This window comes from Panthera uncia, chromosome B1, assembly GCF_023721935.1.
Source record: "Panthera uncia isolate 11264 chromosome B1, Puncia_PCG_1.0, whole genome shotgun sequence".
NCBI lineage: Eukaryota > Metazoa > Chordata > Mammalia > Carnivora > Felidae > Panthera > Panthera uncia.
In genome coordinates this window covers 197,456,755-197,477,921 of record NC_064811.1, presented here as the reverse complement: position 1 = coordinate 197,477,921, position 21,167 = coordinate 197,456,755, and the positions used below count along the sequence as shown (strand labels likewise).

The window sequence follows — 21,167 nt, the reverse complement described above, 5'->3', positions numbered from 1 at the left end:
TAACATTAACTACAAACAGCTCCTTTTAAATAAAAATACTCATCTTTATAGTGACAAACTCAGTCACTCACAATTTGTTTCTGCTTTATTCTTGATTTCCTTCAAGGAAATTCTGAACATGCATTCATGATACCTATGAGCATAGCGTAATATAGGACACATAATCAAAAATGTCAATTTAGCAGCAGAGTCCAAATTAAGTGTAAGACAGTTTGTCTCCATGAGATTGATGTGATCAAAATTTCATATTATCTCCTTAAAAATGACAAGTGTTGTCATACAGAAAACACCCAGGTACAGTCCTAAATCCAGTGTTTATGAACTACATTTCTCACACAAATTACGAATCTTCCTGGCTTTTAGTATGCTTATCTATAAAATGAGGATAATTAAATCTGCTCCAGAAATCATCACTGGATTGTGTGAAGATAAATGACTTACGTATAATAATACTGAGTAAACTTAGAAAATAAGGCAAGTACAAAATTTATGCTAGATGTATCATGGAAATGAAGTTTGGATACTTTACTTCCTTTGACTTCATCAATATTTGTGTTTTCTCCGACGCATGCCTCTTTTCCTTGCCAGCACACCTACTTTCCAAGCACACGTTGACCTGTATAAATCTAAGTTACCCGATAGAAAGCAGTACAGGGAATCTACTCCTACTGTAGCATCAGTGATTCCAGACGACTCTTCTTCTAAAATCGTACATAACATCAAAATTTACGGTTAAAATAATATGTGAAGAAATCACGTAGCTTACTTGCTCACGCATGCATACCTTCTTCTAACCACTCTGCACATATAAAATCCATGTAATATTCTTACCCTTCCCGTGAGACACTTCAATGGTCCATGTACAGTTCAGGGAGTTTGGGTAAAAATCCGGAAACCCTGGGGAAAGGACGGTTCCACTCTTCCCATGGATGTAGCCTCCACAGAGGGCTTTAAATAATAAGGAATATTTATCGCTGTAGTAAATTTTTGCGATGATTGCTAGAATAAAATACTTTTAAAGTGATATTTACTTTGCACAAGGACTAAAAGTGTGTCAAATATCACCTCTATGAAAAATAAAACAAAACTGCAACTTTACCTGCAATTAGCTATGTCATAGAAAGGCGTCCTAAACAGTACAAAACCCACAAAATAACACAGAGTCAGGTACGGCCACGAGAGTAGGATTCTGTGGGTGACTTACCTGGCCGGGGGATCCCCAGATTTGTGGTCAAAGGTTGTTCTGGGTGTATCTGGCACAATGCAGGATGAGATTAACATTTCAATAGGTGGCCTGAGCAAAGCCCACTGCCCTCCCTAATGTGGGTGGGCCTTAGCCAATCAGTGGAAGGCTCCAACAGAACAAAAGGGTGATTCTTCCACAAATAAGGTAAAACTCCCTTTGTCTGGACTACCTTTGAACAGATAATCTCATCAGTTTATTTATTTATTTTTTTCCTACCTTTGGACTCTTTCTGAGTCTCAAGCCTGACAGCCTCCAGCCTAGAATTCACACCATCCGCTCTCCTGTGTTTCCAGCTGTCCACTGCAAGTCTTAGGAGTGGACAGCCTCCACAACATATAAACCAATTCCTTATAATAAATCCCTCTCCTCCCTCTCTCTCCCTTTCTCTCTCCCTCTCCCTCCCTTTCTCTCTCCTTCTCTCTCTGCGCGTGCGTGCGCACACACACAGACACACACACACACACACCCACACCCACACCCTACTGGTTCTTTTTCTCTAGACAACCCTGACTTGCACAATTACAGCTTCAGAAATGGTGCAGGTTTGCATTTTTTTAGAGTTGACGGTCTTAGTGTTTCTTCAGTGGATTTAAATCCTCAACAAGATGACCTGTTCAACGTGTCTTAGAGACTAATTTCTTTAATCTTTTTTTTGATTATTATTTTCGAAAGAGAGATTGAGAGAGAGAGCAAGTGCACATGAGCTTGTGGGAGGGGCAGAGAGAAGGAGAAAGAGATTCTTAAGCAGGCTCCATACCCAATGCAGGGCTTGATCCCAGGACCCTGGAATCACAACCTGAGCTGAAATCAAGAGACGTTTGCTCAACCGACTGAGCCAATCAGGCACCCTGAGACTCACTTCTGAATAAAGAAAAAGGTTATATGCAATCATGTGAATGAGAAAGTAGAGACATTGAGGGAATCGACGGAATAGGGAAGTTTCAGTTCTCAATCTGTTACCATGTGCTCTCCACGCACACGTGTAACCAAGCTTCCTTTTTGGAACTCGGTAAGATTATCATTAAATGACTGATACCTGAAGTAATGTTCTCCTATTAGAATGAACATCCTGAACTGTGTCTCATAAAGCTAGTTCCATAAAGTAACAGCTGCGGAAGAATTAGCGAGTTTGTGAAGGATGCGATCTTCGTATCATGCTCATGCATCATGTGTTTTAAGGGAACAGATAATCTCTTTGAAAATGTAAACCACATGGGAAGAGTTACATAAAAATCAGCAAAACAGAAACTTCTTGAGTGAGTTCTAGCCAATTTTAACGGTGGAGGATTGTCACGTCTTAAAATTAGGTTGACTCCATCTCATTACGAAACAGGTAGTGTTAATATAACATTTGGAATTAATTTGTTCCACAAAAGGCCAGACACTGCCCTCAGCCCTGGAAATGGTGAACAAAATAGACAAAAGTCCTTGCGCTCAGAGAGTCAACACTGCGGTTGAAGGAGAGAGACTATTTCCACAATAATGTAAAGAGCAGATTATACATGATGTTGGGAGATGGTAAGCACCAAGGGAGAAAATGAAGAGGGAGAGAAGAAGGCCAGGGAATTCTCCGCACTGTGTGGGGTTGGGGGCCACCTGTGCAGGTGGGCAGGGAAGCGTACTTGGGAGGTGGCCCATGAAGAGACCTTGGAGACCAAGGAGGGAGCGGCTGGAGACCTGGGAAGAACGTGTGTGCAGAGACAAGCACTGGGACCAGGCCTGAGTCGGGCTGTGGGCGGGACGTGCCCCAGGGCAGCTGAGAGGGAGGGGGCTGGAGAAGCCAGGATGAACAGTATCAGAGGGTGGGGGCCTTGCCACTTGTCTGAGTGAGGTGTAGGGCCCTGGAGGCTCTGGTGGGGCAGGACAGGCGCTAACTGGGCCTTTTTCCCTGGCGCTGGGCGAGAATGGCATGAGGCTGGCAGAGGGTCCAGTGGGTAGGACACGACGGCAGACGTCGAAGAAAGTGGGGAGGACCTCGCCATGGTTTCAAGGCAGAGCCACCGGGCTTTTTTCATGAATGGGATGTGGACGCCATGACAAAAAAACCCAAAAAATTAAAAATTAAAAGAGCGTGAAGGAACTGAAGGTGAGGTAGACTCTGGGGTGTAGACCAGCTCAGTCTCAGGTCCCCGAAGCTGGATGCCTACTGCACATCCACGCAGAACTTCTGTCATGGCAGCTGGACTCACAAGTCCCCCCAGGGGATGGGAGCAAGAATAGGAGCCGTGGAGACCACCCGCCCAATGGATGTGGATGAAGAAGCCCAACCCGCTCTCTCCAGGGCTAACCAGCCGAGGGAGGTGAGAAGCTTCAACAAAGGACATGAGAAAGGTGGCCGTGGCCTGGGACAAGACCGGGGACAGAATGCAGCCTCGAGCATAGCAGCTACCTATTAGCAACTTTCTATGTGTCTGTGATTGGATCAGGGTAGATCGGGACGTTAGCTTCTCAAGTATTTACCAAGGATGGAAGCATAACGAGTGGAAACCATTTGATGTCAAGTTGAGGTATCACATATGCAGTTATTTGCAGTAATCTTTACCTTAAAACCTCCACACGCTGGAGAAAACGGATAAAAATAATCTATATCCAGCTACACTTAAGACACTATAAAATTCATCAATCTCTGTTTCACCCTGTCTTCATGCCATCAGGATAAAATGGTGGATCGTATACTGGGAGAAGATTGGGAGGAGAGACATCTGACCACTGATGTTTCCATCAGTTCAACACCGAACTCAGAAAGCGCGAACCCACGCCATCGAGGCGCCGTCTAGGAGCAAGGTAACAAAGAAAGACACCGATGAAGTAAATCAGTAAATCTGCGGCTCGTTTTGATTCATGTATGTGCAAATGCAACACAGTCTTCAAGCATTATGAAGAGTTTTGAATAGAAATGATTTCATCCACAAAGCGTCCTTTTTTGTTTTTTTTTTCCTTCTTTTTTTAGGGAAAGGAGATTTGAGGTACACAATTGTACTGGTATTCCCGCCTGACATCGAAGAGGGAAGAGAGTGAAATAAGGGAACTGCTTTCGTTTTTACTGTCCACATGGGCCTCTGGCCACATCCTCACAGACAAGTCTCCATTCCCTTAGAAGCGCCACAGGGAGCGGGGCATGTAGTCTGAATGACAATAATCTGTTTCTTCCTGCAGTGCACAGTCTTTTCCGGTAGTTGTAAAAAGCACAGTAAACCTTTACTTTTGCTATCCTTAGGGCCATAATTCCTTGAATTTCACTTTGCTATTTACGTTACCTACCCACTGTCAGAGACCCAGAGACATTACACCGGCAACCTCTCGGGAAAACGGAGACGTACAGAAAGGAGGAAAGACAGGAGAGATGAACGTATAGGCAGTCTTTCCCAAACATGTCTCGAGTTCTGCCTCTGGCTCTACTTTAATCCTTTCATCCACCCACACCTCCATCCAAAATGACTTACTGAGGAATTTACTGGTATTTTCCAGGCCCACGCAAGCTCTTGGGCGCACAGCAAGGAGTAACACAGACAAAACACTCTTCTTCCAAAGTTGGCATTCCAGTGGGCCAGCAAAATAACTTGTGGAGGTGACTAATCAGGACTAAGAACAAGGGTCTGAACACGTTCTCGGAACTCACAGGCGGTCTAGGGAATTAGAGCACGGTGGGGTGGGCCGGGGGGCTGCCGAGTCCACCCGCACAGGTGTCCGGGCCAACGGGATGTGGACCGTTGAGTGGGTGATACAAGGATGGAGGGGGCACGGGCGGTCTGAGTGGACCCCGTGTTCACAGACTGCCCTGTGACAGGCTGCCAGCTGCCAGTGTCCTGGAGAGTCTTGGGGGTCTAGGGGTGTCCTTGGCAAAGCCCCCAGACCACCCGCGGACCCTGCGGGTGTCCGCTTCCTGTCGCCAGACCCTGCCCAGAGGCCTGTGATGTGTCCCAGTGTGTGGACACGAGCTCGTAGAGCTCAAACCCCGGCTTCAGTGTTCACTTCTCCGTGTCTCCTCTGCCTGGACCAGAGGCAGGCCAGAGGAATCGGAGCGGACGGCCTCTCCTTGCTCCCTGAAAATACCCTTTGTTTCCACAGCACCGACTCTGAGGACCAACCTGCTGGCTCCCAAAATCGTGTCTGAAACACTGGCTTCCTTCTCAGGCCACGGCTGAGTTTCCCACTGCCGGCAAAGGCCCTTGGAATGTAACCTCCGGGGCCCTGTCTTCACAGCCACTTTCTGTTTTTCACCTCTCACACTTGGTGAAACTGGCGTGTTTCAGGCCTTCTTTGTGTGATTTATGTCCCAGCTCCTGCCTTCCTGTCTCTTCCTCAGAGAGATTAACATGTGAAAGCACACAGTATTCCGTCTGCTTTGTCCCTCTTTTCTTATTTTCCGTTTTCCTTGTTCGCTTTAAACTACTAATAAAGTTCTATTTGAAGCAAAAACTTAATGGGGTGACATTCTATTTCCAATTATCCGTAGCCTCTCCATGTCCTACAGAGTTATTAAGTTTACTCATTCGTTCACTCATTTGTTCCACCATTCATTCACGTATTTATACTGAATCTTTTATCTAAAATAAATAAATCTTACGTGGAAACCCTACCAATAAAAGGGGGAATAATTTAGAGCTGTTCAGTTAAAGCAGGGGATGTTATTTCAAGCCCTGCCATCATCCTCAGTTTTTTCTCAAAGAAAGCTGGAGTCCCACTCTGGGACCATGGCGCCCTGTGGTTTCAAGTCTTGCCAAGGAAACAGGGTTTGTCCCTTAGGACTAGTGTGAAAGGGCTCTGAATGACCTTCAGTCTCCCATCCATCCAGAGCAAAGGACTCCCTATCCCCCAAATCCCTTAGCCCGCTGACACTTTCATGCCTGGATTCCTAGCATTCCTTCACTTCTAATTCTTCCTCTCAACAGTATCTTGAAAGATGCATCTCGAATCCTGCCTCCCAAGACTTCCAAGATTCCAAATTGTAACTTATCTTTTTCATCTCTCTATTCTCAAAACACTTTTCCTGTGCCTCATAAAGCACTTCTTTCACTGGGTGATTTAAAAAATAAGTCTTTCCCTTCTCTAAGCTACAAGTTCATGAACTTACAGCTGTGTACCTACAAATACAGTAGTTTTCCAATAGATGCTTGTGGAAAGAGTCCAGAGTGTACACAAATATTTATTCAGTGAAGAAAGTTTTCCAAAATTTTTCTAGCACTTGTTTTTCAACAAATAAGAAGGCACTTTATTTGAATGTTCACGATATCTCTTTAAAATGTGAGTATGCTAACACATAAACGGTAAAACTGAAATGAAGCAAGATGCTATGCAGATGAAAGATACTGATACAGTGTATCTTCTTTTCATGGGGATATAAAATATTGTAATTAATTCTGATTTCTTCTTCCATTCTCAGAGCTATGAATCTTTAAAGGATTAAATATCCTATTGATGTATCATTTGTCACAATAAAAACCCAGGGGGGTTAAGAGATTGCTTAAGATTTGAAAATGCAACAAGAGCGGTTCTTACAGTTAAATGAAAACAATCAACCATGACTGACTAAAACTCTTATATCAAACTCTACAATCTCCCCAGGTTTTCAGATTTATTAATAGCCATTTATCATAAATTTATTATTATCTGAAAGAGTTTTCAATGAAACCAAAGCAAAGCAAACAGTTTATGTTACAAATTCCTTTTAGAAGGGTTAAATTTCAAATGTACACGGATTTCAGTGGGGAGAAAGGAAAAGAGACACAACACATAAATCGAATGTACTTTCTTTTCTATGGAAAAGGCCAAATGCATGCTGTCATTTCTAAAGCATGTCAGCTACCTTTAAGGCCTCGAGACCCTGCTCTGCCCATCCTCCCTTCGTTTCTCTGAGAGAATTTCCCACTGACCATTTTGTTCATGTTCCATTCACTCTACGTCCTCAAACCTCCAGGAATCTGCAGAATGTGCCAGGTCAGCCCCAGTGTGTTCGTTTTCTCTGCCTCAGTGCCTCTGCACGGGCTGGCCACTTTGGGAAATTCGACTCATCACTGAAATCCAGGCTCAAGTGCTGTATTTTAGGTGAGACCCTCAATGCCTATCACTACGACCTTAAAAGAAAACTAAGGAGCGGCACCTGGGTGGCTCAATCAGTTCAGTTCCCGACTCTTGATTTCGGCTCAGGTCATGAGCTCATGGTTCGTGAGTATGAGCCCCACATCAGGCTATGTGTTTTCAGGGCAGGGCCTGCTTGGGAATCTCTCTCTCTCTCCCTCTCTCTCTGCCTCTCCCCTGCTCATGCATGCTTTCTCTTTGTCTTTCAAACTAAATAAACTTAAAAAAAAATACAACTGAGAAAACTATTAAATAATTAAGTGTATGTATGATACATGCACATGCTATGGTCTGGATGTTTGTGTATCGCCGTAACTCATGTTGACTCCCTAATGGGCAACGTGATGGCATTAAGGAGGCAGGGCCTTGAGGTGTGGGTATGTCACAAGGGCTGATTATGGCCTTTATAGAAGGGGCCCCACAGAGCTCCCTTGCCCCTCCTCCCTGAGACGACACGGGGAGAACACAGCCACGTGCAGCCTAGAACGGGGGCCTCACAAGAACTGGATCGTGTTGTCCCTTGAACTTGGACCCCCATCCTCCGGAACAGTGAGAAACACATGCCTGCTGTAGAGAAGCCACCGTGTCTGGTTTTATTTTGTTATAGCAGGCTGCGTGGGTTACCACAGAGTGTATCCGGCTACCTGAAATTATACGTTTTAAAGTTAAAGTCTATGGCACTGCACACAAGGAGAAACGGATGTTAGAAAAGTTAATAATGCTGGTGACCTGGTGTGATTCGGTTGAGTGCATCCTGGTCTTGGAGGAGGGGTGGATTCGGGGAACGCAACACGAAAGGACGTGGGAGTGGGGGGTGGGGTGACTACTGCATGGGCTTGGTTGAGGGGACGAGGGCAGTCGTGCCTGGGTCGTCTGCTGGGCAGAGGAGAAAGTCATCTTGGTCAGATACTAAAATATTTAAACGAACTAAGTTACCACCACTGTTCAATCAAGAATACATGGAGAGTGTCGTTGTCCTCTCTTGAGAAGAATCCAATTTAAAATCAAAATTACCCATCTCAGGTGGGTCTGGATAAGTGTCTACTGTCACTAGTACCTTACGGCGGCCTTTTCTACCAGATCCAGAGTCTAGTTAGCTAGACGACTGTTGTGTATCTTCCTGTGAAGAGCTGGGCACTTTCATCAACACAACTGATTGTGTATTTTTTTTTAATTTTTTTTTTAACGTTTATTTATTTTTGAGACAGGGAGAGACAGAGCATGAATGGGGGAGGGTCAGAGAGAGGGAGACACAGAATCTGAAACAGGCTCCAGGCTCTGATCTGTCAGCACAGAGCCCAACGCGGGGCTAGAACTCACAGACCGCGAGATCATGACCTGAGCCGAAGTCCGCCGCTCAACCGACTGGGCCACCCAGGCGCCCCAACTGATTGTGTGTTTAAAGCACAATCAGCGACCTCAACTTTTCCATCTTCCCCGTGCTGCCTGAAAAGCCTGCAGTTACAACTTGAGGCCGCGCGTTGGCAGTTGCTCAACTCATTCATCCCGAAGGAAAATGGAAAAAAGAGAGCAACTTCTATGTGCTCCCTTCCTAAGTCCCATTCAGCTCTGGTCAAAAAAATAAAAAGAAATAACAGCTATTATTAAATTTGCACAGTGGCTCCCAATAAAGCCAGCCACGTGTTTGCATATCAGGTAAATAACTCTTCCAATAAAATTACTTCTATGATTTGCTTACTGCAGATTTTGGATTAAATGGTTTAATAAATATTTTGATTGATGCTTAGTTATGCATGAGTAACAACTAAGTATTTTAGGTGTGAGACCTTTATCATACTTTGTGCCCTTGTTATAATTCTTGCCAATACAAAATCCTACTATAAATATAGTAAATATTTTTGCATACTATTTATGATACCTCAGATTAAAAAAAATTATTAGTCCAGTAGCTAGCATCCTGACACTGTTCAGTAATTACATGGGTAAATTTTATTTATTTTCTTCATCACTAGGGTTCCAATTACAAAAATAAGACCTAATACAAATTCATATAACACCAAAAAAATGTGGAGATAAAAACTGAAAGACTCTCCCTCTCCCTACAGCTTGCCAACCTCCCAAAATGAGAGCATTAGGGTTACCGTTTTAGAATGTCTATTTTCAGCCAGTTTCTATGTATATACCGTAAATGTGTCTGTAAGTACATGCATGGATATGTTCACGTACACAACGTGCATTGTCCTGAGACTTGCTCTTTTCTCCAGAAAGGGGGTATCATTTCAGTTTCCTAGCAACAGGACAGAATGAACGTGCATCTCCCTAATCCCATGATGATGGAGAGTAATTTGACCTTTCTACTTTTTTGCAAATCAACAGGGTAGAAAAAAAAAAATTTTTTTTTGCATTTTCCTGAGTCCGTGTCAGAGTGGACATATTTTGAAGTGTTCTGTCTCCTTCTCTGAAAAGCCTATGTATGTGTTTTCCTCGTGGACCTGTTGTTTTGTGTATGTCACTGTTTTTCTTCCATCCGTTTGGGTGATAAAAGTATCTCGAATCACATTACATGGACAGACCAATTATTTTCTGTAGTCTGACCTTTTCCTTTAACTTTTTTTTCAGTAGAAATTTTAATTTGTATGTAGTGAAATCTATCAATGTTTTCCATTTATTGTGTCTGGATTTACAATTTGAACAACATCATTTATGAAATGTCATCCCTCCTCATGGATTTGGAATAATTTTAGCAAATTAAGTTCTTATACAGGCATATAAACTATTTGTGTATTTCTGTACTGGTTTCATATTTTCATTTTCATCTATTTTTGGTATACTTCGATACCAGATAGAGTCCTTCTTTATCATTTTTAAAAAAATATATGCCTATTTAGAGGCTTTACTCTTCCAGATTCATTTATACCATATTTATACATTTCTATTAAAAATCCAAATTCATTTTAATTGGATTGTATTGAATGTAAAACTTTATTTGTAAAAAATTTGTATATTTAAATTTCATCCCTACCGTCCAGAAACGTATTAGGTATTTCCCTGTATGAGGATATTCTTTTTGTGTTCTACTGTAAACTTCTAAATTATTTTAAGGTAAGCCTCCATGTTTCCTGTTAAATATACTCCTGAAGGTTTTAGAGTATATAGATATTACACTTCTACTAACTGTATCCTGTGTGGAAATCCACAGATCTATGTTTATTCTGAACATGGTCATCTGTTAGCACTTACTGCCCAAACTTGATGGTCTGTTCTTTGTAATATTTATAATTTATGCCGTTTTCTTATATTACTGCATGCGTGAGGATCTTCTGGATAATAGGAAATAACACTCCTGGTACTAAGAAAGTTATTCTGTTCTCACCTTCCATGAAACTTTTTATAATAGTTTGTTATGAAGTGCGGTATTTTCTATAGGTAAATTCATTTCTGTTATGGTTCTCTCTAAGCCACAAATACAACCACATTACAACATTGGTGAAAAACTGTTGTGAATGGGAAAAATATATTCTTTTTTATAGAGATAATGTGATAATGTTGTTCTATTCATGGCCAAAGGACAAATCCCTTACTGTCTTTGCGAATGGCCACAAGTACCGTATTTGTGTATACCCTGCATGGAGCCATCGTCAAGGTATTCCTTTGGAGACTTCCAAGGGCGGATAAGTGCAGGGAAGGGGGAGTGGCTACCCGGGAAACCACTTGGGGGTCTTCTGGGAAGGTGCTTCCCGGTCGTCCCGGGGAGAGTGCTGAGAGCTTAGAGGAGCTGTGTAGACCTCAGGGTGGTGACTCGATGCTTGGACTCGGTTCGGAGGAAGACCGGGCCTGATGATGTGGAGCACACGCGCTCACTAGCCTGCCTTCGTGCTGTCTTCAACAAATGCCACGTGTAAGAGTGTGTGCATAACTGAGCTCTGTAAGTTTCGGTGTCTGCTGATAAAGTTGAAGACTGGCCCATAATTTTTTTTTTTTATTTTTCATTTCTAGACAGATGCCTTACTTCACAGAAAAAAAAAATGTGCTAGATAAACTTCAAGTATTAAACGGAATTGTTTCTAAGGTGTACAACTTTTCGTATCATACCGCCCTGTACAATACAACACATTCCACCCAAACAACTGAGATATCGACAGTGTCCACACTTCTGTAGGGTTTACGGCTCCCTTGAGCTCCACCTACCGTCACAGCTGGGCAGGGCGTGGTTCCATTGATGGTTCCTCTCGCAGACCAGGGGCTCATCGTCGCTCAGCGTGTACCCCGGGTCACAGCTGAAAGTCACCGTAGACCTGATGCCAAAATGACTGCCGTGCCGATGCCCATTCACAGGGATTCCTGGGTCAAGGCAAGAGTCCGAGTCCAGAGTCACACCTGCGTGCGCAGAAGAAAATACATTAACCACGGAACTCTGCTGGCTTATAGAAAAAATATGTGTGCAGTCGTACATATAAAATATCCCCAGACATCATCAGACCTGGAAAATTATTCAAGTGAATCCAACCATCCATTAATGTAAACAACCAATACGCTTTTGCGTATCTGATCCTGTTTTTCTGTAGAGACAGATATTGTTAACTATTTATCAGATGACCTGTAAGTCTACAAACCTGAATAATCCCTTGATGTCTGAAGTTTACTTCACTTCGTTGGAAAACCAGTGAACTGTTAAATGAAGCCTGTCTTCTGTCTATCTCTAGCCTCCCTCTTCCCCTCACTGTATTTTATGTTCTAGTTACATTTGGGCAGTCATCCTTCAACTTTCGTAGACACGCACACACGCGCCCGAGTCCATACACACATACTGCAAACTAAGACCTCACTGGATCTGATTCTCTAAAACTGCATTCCATACATCCGTGCATTTTTCACATTTGCACGTCAGTCAGCCACTTTGGAGATGGCTACAATTAGCCTATGCTAAAAGGCGCTAAAAAGTAAAGTGCTATATAAAGTCAAGTGATTATGATCATGTCATTACAAGAGTTTCTTTGCTCTGTCTCTCAGATTTCTCTTTATTTTTAGAATATACATTTGAAAAGATAAGGAAAACGGGAGCAGGGAACGAAGATGACAGTGTGATGGTTATGAATTCAAAGACATAAGAAAGACTCTGCCATTGCTTATACACAACTCTCTAAGTTAGGTTTGGAGCATTACAGTGATGACTTAGACCATTAATTAAAAATCTTAAATCATCACTGATGATGCTCAGTCCCCCCAAAATGATCTTTGGAATAACATTTCCAGTCACTGCATAAATTTGAGTGATGTACCTTACACCTTATACCCTCACTCATTAAGTCAAATACATGACATACAAGTAAGGAGTGAGTTTTTAAAATAAATAATGAGTGATAATATTTCTTCATTACTATACAGCCAAATGTGATTCAATAGGTACCAGATTGCAAGCAAGAAAGCTGAGCCACTACTGAAAAATGGGTAGTTAGAAATGTGGTTTCTAAGAGAAGTCTGGCTCCTAAGAGGTAACCTGTAAACCCTTGGAATTTCTTTAAGTTTATTTATTTATTTTGAGAGAGAGAGAGAGATTGAGAGAGAGGGAGAATCCCAAGCAGACTCTGCACTGTCAGTGCAGAGCTAAACATGGGGCTCAATCCCACAAAACATGAGATCATGACCTGAGCTGAAATCAAGAAGTGGACGCTTAATTGACTGAGCCACACAGGCGCCCCAACCCTTGGAACTCCTTGAGTGCTAGGAGTGTTTTGTTGTCCATGCTGTACCCCTGGACCAAAAGGATTTCAGTCTAGCCGACAAGGAAAGGGCAGCTGGAGATTGAGTTGAACCACGAGGGCAATGATTCAATGCATGATGCTTCTCTAATGAAACACCAATCAGATCTCTGGACACAAAGACCCCAGTGAGCTTCCCAGTTTGGCAGGACTGTGCGTATTGCCCCACAGCGTGGCTAGGAGGAGGTGACACCATTCATGGGCCCATGGGGAGAGGATGACACCCTTTGTGTCTTCCTCTGCCTAACCTGGATCCTTTCTGTAATGCATGTGACTGTGGGCACAACAGCTTTCAACGTATGTCAAGTCCTTCTATCAAGTTATCAGAACGGAGGGTCATTTTGGGAACTCTGAACTTGCAGTTGGTTTCAGAGTGGGCAAAATAAGCAGGTTTTGCCCTTTGCAAATCTGTGTGCTTAACCCCAGAGTTTGGTTACACTGGGTAAAAAATGGAAGACCATCATAGTTAAGATTTCCAGAGGAAAAAATAAAACAATAAGCAGAAGAAGCAGCTAAGTGAAAAGACATATATATGGCACTATTTTTCCCAAGAATTTTTTTCTTAAATATTCTAACTAATTTCCTGAAAACTACTGTGTGCCTACTACTGTAAACAACAGGTGCCAACTGCCATGACATCCTTCCATTCCTGTGCAGGGCACGGCTCTGCAGAAAGCCGGGCGGCATCATGTGCCCCCACAGCCGTCATCTGCTCTGGCCCTCTGTCTCTAAATCCCCCCACGTACATTCATGTCCTAAGGCCGTGTTTATGACCTCTTTCGTAACAACGCAGCGATGGCTTGTAGAGTACGCCCTATATACAATGGGTACATACACTAGCTTGTTGGTTTTGCAGGGACAAGATTAACACAAGAATTCCCCCAAAAGACACTTTGCCAAAGAAATGGATTAGTGGGAAGATCCCTGACAAACCATTTAACTATATTTTTGCATTTTGTCAAATGCTCTCTGATGATCACTAAACAATACGCTCGCTGCACCGCAGCAAATAAACATAATAGGAAAAGGGCGCCTTGGGGGCTCAGTGGTCAAGTGTCTGACTCTTGGTTTCGGCTCAGGTCATGATCTCACAGTTGTGAGATTAAGCCCTGATTTGGACTCTGTGCTGACAGCGTGGAGCCTGCTTGGGATTCGCTCTCAATCTCTCTCTCATTCTCTCTCTCTCTCTCTCTCTGCCCCTGCCCTGTTCTCTCTCTCACAGTAACTTAAAAAAAGAACTTTAAAAATAATAGGATTTAATATTTTAGATGATGTGAGGGCAATATATTAAGTAATAATATTCACAATAAAATGTATAGATGGTAAGCAAACTTTTTCCCACACAAAATTTGTAGGGAACAAAGAGAAAAGCATCAGAGGAAACCAAAGCATACAAATATAAATGCAGAATTCTTTACATACAAAACTGAACTGCAAAATAAACACTATGTTGAAGTCATAACTGCTGGTTAGTACTAACTTTATTCCATCATTCATTCATTCATTCATTCATTCATTTTCACAAAATAATGGACAGAAATACTAAGTTGCACAATGTACAGTTATTGTACTGCTTTGCATTACAATATTTTTGAAGGGACACTACATGTGAGGGTAACTGCGTGCTAGAATTATAACAGCTCTGACGACCAACTCACCTGAAATGCACCATAAACAGAACTGCGCAACAAGATGGCAGCAGGGAGAATGGAGGGCAGTGCACGGCGGGTGACATGACTCAGTAGGAAAAGCCCTTTAGAGTGAACTAAAACCAGTCTGTGAGGACGGGCAGCCAACTGACTTTGAAGGAAACCTACACAGACTACTTCAGAGCACTGCTTCGAGCATTTTCCCCCTCCCGAACGAGCCCTCACCATACAAAGAAAAAGTGGCATTAACGGATTTTATTGAAGCTTTGAGTATGTGCCGATTCTGTCCCAATATCTTCTTCCTCGAAATGTAATGTGACGATGCATTTTCTGACGCAGGGATATAAATACACTGCTCATCATTTGGCCCGTCAACCAAAGAACTCAGTAAACTCGCTGCCAGTGAATGACTGAAGCGAATGGCTTTGACGATGTCCACGTGCACATTATATTAACGTACACTTGACACAAGCAAAGTTCTGCTTAACTGTCTGTTTTTCTACAAGTTCCAGTCGAAGGAAAGGGAAGCATATTCTGAGTACCTTCTACCTCCCAAGGCTCTTTCCACAGCCTTCGAAAGGGTTGGAAACAGCAGTCACAATCCCATTTGACAGATGAGGAAATAAGTCAAGAAATTAAGTAAATTGGTTATGTTAAATTATTCACCAGGGTTCACGCCTAAGCCCTCGCCTGCCTTCGTCCCTCCCACCGTGGGGGTGCGCCTGTGCCCACGGGTCCAAGTTTCCAACTGCACGGCATCCATACCCATTACATTTTGACTAGTTTTCCTTTCTGATCTTAAGAAAGGTCATTAACTCTTTCCCTCTCTCTCTCTCTGCCCCTACCCCACTTGTGCTTGCTCTCTCTCTCTCTCAAAATAAATAAATAAACTTATAAAAAATTTTAAAAAGGGGTGCAGTCAGTTGAGTGTCAGACTCTTGATCTCAGCTCAGGTCATGATCTCACAGTTGGTGGGATCGAGCCCCAAGTCTGGCTCTGCCCTGACAATGTGGAGCCTGCTTGGGATTTTCTCTCCTCTCTCTCTGCCCCTACTCCACTCATACTCTCTCTCTCTCTCTCTCTCTCTCTCAAAATAAATAAATAAACATCAAAAAATTAAAAAACAAAAAAGTCATTAAATCTCAGAAACTAATATGCACGCATGCCTGTGCGCGCACGCACGCACACACACACACACACACACACACACACCAGAAAACATTCTTCTTTGCCTTTCGTAATTTTTCTTAATGTTTACTTTTTAAAAAAATTTTTTTAACGTTTATTTATTTTTGAGACAGAGAGAGACACAGCATGAACGGGGGAGGGGCAGAGACAGAGGGAAACACAGAATCGGAAGCAGGCTCCAGGCTCTGAGCCATCAGCCCAGAGCCGGACGCGGGGCTCGAACTCGCGGACCGCGAGATCGTGACCTGAGCCGAAGTCGGACGCTTAACCAACTGAGCCACCCAGGCACCCCTTAATGTTTACTTTTGAGAGGGAGAGCACGAGCATGGGAGGGGTAGAGAGAGGGAGACACGGAATCTGAAGCAGGCTCTACACTGACAGCGGAGAGCCTGACATGGGACCCGAACCTATGAATCATGAGATCATGATCTGAGCCCAAGTCGGACGCTCAACCGCCTGAGCCACCCAGGCACCCCAATTTTTAAAAATTGCACAGTGTATTAGCAGCAAAGCAGGATAGATACATTTACATGCAATGAATCTTCCTTTTCTGGAATATTTTAAAGGACACTTTTGAAAGCATTTCCAAAAAAACAACGCTCTAAAATTGAATGGAAACCTCCATATGCTTGAGATATCCATTAGCTGTCCAGTTGCCTATAAAATCATGGCTACTTTACAGTGGTGGTTCAAAGCTCTATAACAAACAGAGCCAGCAAATGATTATTCTGGGGGGGATAATACAACGACTATTATACAAACTGTGTCCCATTCCTCATGAAGAATAAAGTTAATAAAAGGACAGACTGTAACTGGACGCTGTGTTTATAAAATGGATGATTCCGGGGAGCCGGCGTGACTCAGACGGTTAAGTAACTGACTTTGGCTCAGGTCACGATCTCACAGTTCACGAGTTCAAGCCCCGCGTCGGGGGCTCTGTGCTGACAGCTCAGAGCCTGGAGCCTGCTTCGGATTCTCTCTCTCTCTGCCCCTGCCCTGCTCACACTCTCTTTCTCACAAATAAATAAAATTTTAAAAAATAAAAATTAAGCAAATTAAAAAAATTAAATGGATGATTCATAAGAGTCCGCACACAGAACAGACGACCCTTCTGGCTCTGCTCGTAGGAAAACCCTGAACAGAAAGACTTCGCCCGTCCGCCTCACAATTCAAAAGTCCTGACATCAACGCTGTCTGTGGCAGCACACGTTAGCTTATGGCACCTGTGCAACAATAAGCCAGCCTTGTTTCTGCAGTGCCTTCTGCCTGTAAAGTAGATTTTCACACGCCCATTTGGGCATGGAGCGGGATCGTTAATAATTTTTTAAAGCAAGGAAGGCTGGTAGTGTCAAATGTTTACCACAAAAGACGAAAGGGAGATGAGCTCTATTATTACGTTTAAGTGGCATAAAGAATTTGACATAAATCATTCTTGGGTCACGGGCAACCGTTTTTTTTCTTAACGTGTTGGATAAGCAAGGGTCATTATTTTCTACTGCTTCCACACTGGCTTCTGGATGTATTTCTTCAAAGAGTACTAGAATTGGTCACAATGTTAAAGGGGCTGGTAACATGTGACTTCTTTTACGTTTTTCTCTTCTTCCTGTCTCTCTCTCTGCTCCTCTCTCTGTTCTTGTTTCTTCCCTGACTCTGGGGGCTCCTGCGTGGCCTCCCTGCCCACCTGCCCTACCTCTACCTGGAAATGCATGTGTCAGTCCCGCATTTGTCAGGGCCTGCCTGGGCTGACTCAGGCACCCGCTGCCACCTACGTGCCACCTCGAGGCAGTGAGAGATATCCAGAATTCTGGCGGGCACTGCAGACATGGTGAATTACGATGTCTGGAATGTGAACACAGGAGCCCACATTGTACTAGGAATCCCGGGCAAGCCCTGATGCACAGTTGTGTCTGACAAGAGCTGCCCTTTCAGCACGCCTTCTGAACCAGGATGGCCACCTGGGCTGGCTATGGGCTTCCTCAAAGCCCTTGGGCCTCCGTCCACCCACAGCAGCGGCAGCACGGGACATCTGAGCTCGCGCTGCGGCTTCTGCTCAGTTTTAAGGCCTGAAGGTAACGGTTTTGTACGACGCCAGCCTGCAACCGTGGGGTTACAGACCCCAGACCTTTCCTGACTCATTTCCGTATAAAAATCCCACATCCTGCTCATCTGCTTTTCCCCATCTCCCTGTTTCTCCTCAAGTACAGAGCAGCTGATAAATAAATTGAGGTGATCACAGGTCACGCTTCGGTGTGGTCCTTCCGGACAGTATTCTCCCAATATACGTTGGATACTTTCATTCAGAGGAATTCACAAAAACGTGTGGGGCCTTCTGGAAGGACCACGGGGAGTTCACAGGGCAAAAGCCAGCATGAACGTTTAGACCAGTGTCCCTGCTAAGAGCACTGGGCGGTGGATGCCGCGGGGACCTTCCCCACCTTCTCCCCCAGAGTTCTGTCCTCTTCTGTGATGACACTCCTGGCTCCCAGCTCTTCCTGTCAAGTAGGAGGAGGAGGGATTCTGGACCCCAAGGGATCAGAAAGGTCTGTCGCTCACACAAGTATCTCTCCGCTGCAAATGCTACCAGCTTGGTGACTGTTTTCATCTTCTGTTACGGACACCCTGATGGAGGAAAGGCAAACAGCACTGCTCTCTGAGAGGTCACTCCAGCCTGCGGAAGCATGCTTACCAGGGCTCAGCTCTGTTGTCAAGCACAGGAGACCCACATCTCCTATCTCCATGCAGTCACTCTTTGAAGATCATAAAAATTACTGCTAGAATTCCCGGCATATTATCGACTATGAGTAAGGGTGGCAAGCGAAAGAGGAACTCGTGACCTGACTTTCGATCATTCTCTGAGTTCTAGAAAGAATGGGTAGGAATAACCCGTTTATTGAAACAAGTTAGGTGGGCAGGTGCCATCACTTTCTACTACCTGCATATAGGCTTTAGGATGTAATTTCTTCACAGGGTACTGGAGAAAATGGGCAGAATAATGTATGGCTACACAAACAAGGGAGAGAAAAGAGAAGAATGAGAAACTCTGTTCTAGTTTTATTCAGTGCCTAAATAAGGCACCGTTCTCGTAAGCTTCATCCAAGCGTGTGCTCAAAGGCCATGTAGCTCCAGACTTACGAAAAGGGGTGCGGTGGGGCGATACAGCACTGAGGAGTTTTACAAACCTGGATGGTTGTTATGTGCACATATCTTCACTCCCAAGAAAAGCAACGACTCGAAGGGACATGCAAAAGGAATGAAATAGGACACTTTCTGGTTCTTAAATTGTACTTCATGTTTAAAAAAGACCTTACTTCGAAAGAAAGGTTGCATGATTATGAAGTGAAACCAACCGATTTCAATTTGAAATTAATCATTAAATCATGAACAGTCAATTTTCTTCCTATCAGGGAGAGTCATTTTTTTTATTAAGAACTCCACGTAGACTTGTATATGTGTATATGCTTGTACATATTTGCATGTGAGTCCATACGTGAGCATGAGAAGCAGAGAAACATACATAACAGGTTCTTTTTTTTTTTTTTTTTTTTTTTTTCATAACAGGTTCTTAATCTGAGCTGCTGGGTGGAGTTTGCACAGAGGTTAACATGAGGAGCAGGGGGTGATGTGGGGACAGGAAGGCAACAAAAAGAAAACAATAATGAATAAACATCCCACATGTTAGATATGACCCCACTCACGATCATTTGTAAAATTATATGTGTGGGTATATATGTAACTATGTATTTGTACAATAGCACTGAAACTTAATTTTGTTTATTTTGGGATAAGACTGTGAAAAACAGCAACCATAAAAATCTTGAAAAATAGAGGTTTTTATTCCCTCAGATCCAGTGTTCTGCATTCATCCATCTTTTTCCTTCTACTCAGAAATAGACATATTTTCAAACAGAGGAAATTAAGTGTTGGGTTTTTTTGAGAAACTGGTGTTAAAAATGCATTCCCAGGGTGAACCCCCCGGGCTGCCTTCCACAAGTCCAGTATCGTAAGGATCACTAGAATGTACTAGCATGACCTGATCTCCAAATCTCAGAAACTAAAGCTATGACTCAAATTTGTATTTATGGAAACAAAAATGGGAAGGAGCACTTCAAGTTGGGCAAGATATCCTGCACTGTCACATTTCAGCAACCGTTGTAATTACTTCTACCAATCTTTCTGGACTCTTGCAGTGCTTGTAAACAGCAACAGTTAGGTGTCATTACTGAGGTTCTGCTGGATTTTAACTCCTTCTCCACTCTTGGTTCCATGTTCTCTCCCCACTGAAACATGCTCACACAACAGCCTACCCATGTTCTTCCAGCAAAGAACCTCCCAGCTGTTGTTTAAGAGATACAATTTTAGTGGTAACTCCTTTGGTCAGGAGCTGTATTTCTAATAGTAGTAATTTATCATTACAACATGTAGTAAACACATTTAATTACTTATTTAATTTTATAATCCATCAATGAGCATTTTATTATTTTTTTAGTTTTAAAGTGAAAGCCCCCAAGTTGCTCTCTTATCAATAAGAGAAGGTGCTTCTGGGCACGCAGTGCAGGGTGGACAGAGGCAGCAAGGACTGTCACCTGCGCTAGGGAACCAGAGCGCATGCCTGGGGGGCAGATGGCAAGTGGACCCTCCGACTTACTCTCGTAGTGAATGAGGAAGCCGATGCTGGAGCGGCTGTTGTCCGTGGTGAAGAGGAGATACATGAAATGGCCAGTGCTGATCAGAAACCGGGGGGCCTGCGTGCCATGGTACTCTCCGATCAGCGGGGACGAGCTGGCTGGCCCATCTCGGACTTCCAGCGTGTCATAGTTGACTTCAGTCTGGAATCTGCGGAGATTCGTAACGAGTCAGAACACAAAGCTGCATTAACTTACTGACGTTCCCCAAGTATTTTCGTGCATTCATGACAAAGCCATGTATACCTATCTATATAAAAGACTTACAGTTATTCAACCTTTAAAAAGACTAGGCCCTGGGCACATATGATATTTAAGCACGGTACATTTTTCTAGAAGAAAAGGTATACCCTAAACCTATCCCTCTTACTGAATACTGGGTCATGTCACATCCCAAATGTGAAAGAGGGCAGTCTTTAGCTCTAAAATAAAAATACTGTGAACCATATTAGTTTTCAGTGAGAGTAAGGGAAGGATAGGATGGGACAGGATGGGACAGGACGGAATGAAAGAGCAGGGCAGGAGAGGAGAGGAGAGGAGAGGAGAGGAGAGGAGAGAAGAAAGAAAGAAAGAAAGAAAGAAAGAAAGAAAGAAAGAAAGAAAG

General features: G+C 43.4%; 1 protein-coding gene across 1 annotated transcript in view; it reads right to left on the bottom strand.

The window, feature by feature from the left end:
• Positions 1-21,167, bottom strand: part of CSMD1 (CUB and Sushi multiple domains 1) — a 1,037,384-nt gene that overhangs the window by 359,278 nt on the left and 656,939 nt on the right. Inside the window, exons 15-17 of the mRNA XM_049630105.1 lie at positions 20,527-20,714; positions 11,474-11,662; positions 832-948 (exon numbers count right to left, since the gene is read on the bottom strand). Coding sequence (XP_049486062.1) covers positions 832-948; positions 11,474-11,662; positions 20,527-20,714 — 494 coding nt within the window. The remainder of the gene's footprint in view (positions 1-831; positions 949-11,473; positions 11,663-20,526; positions 20,715-21,167) is intronic.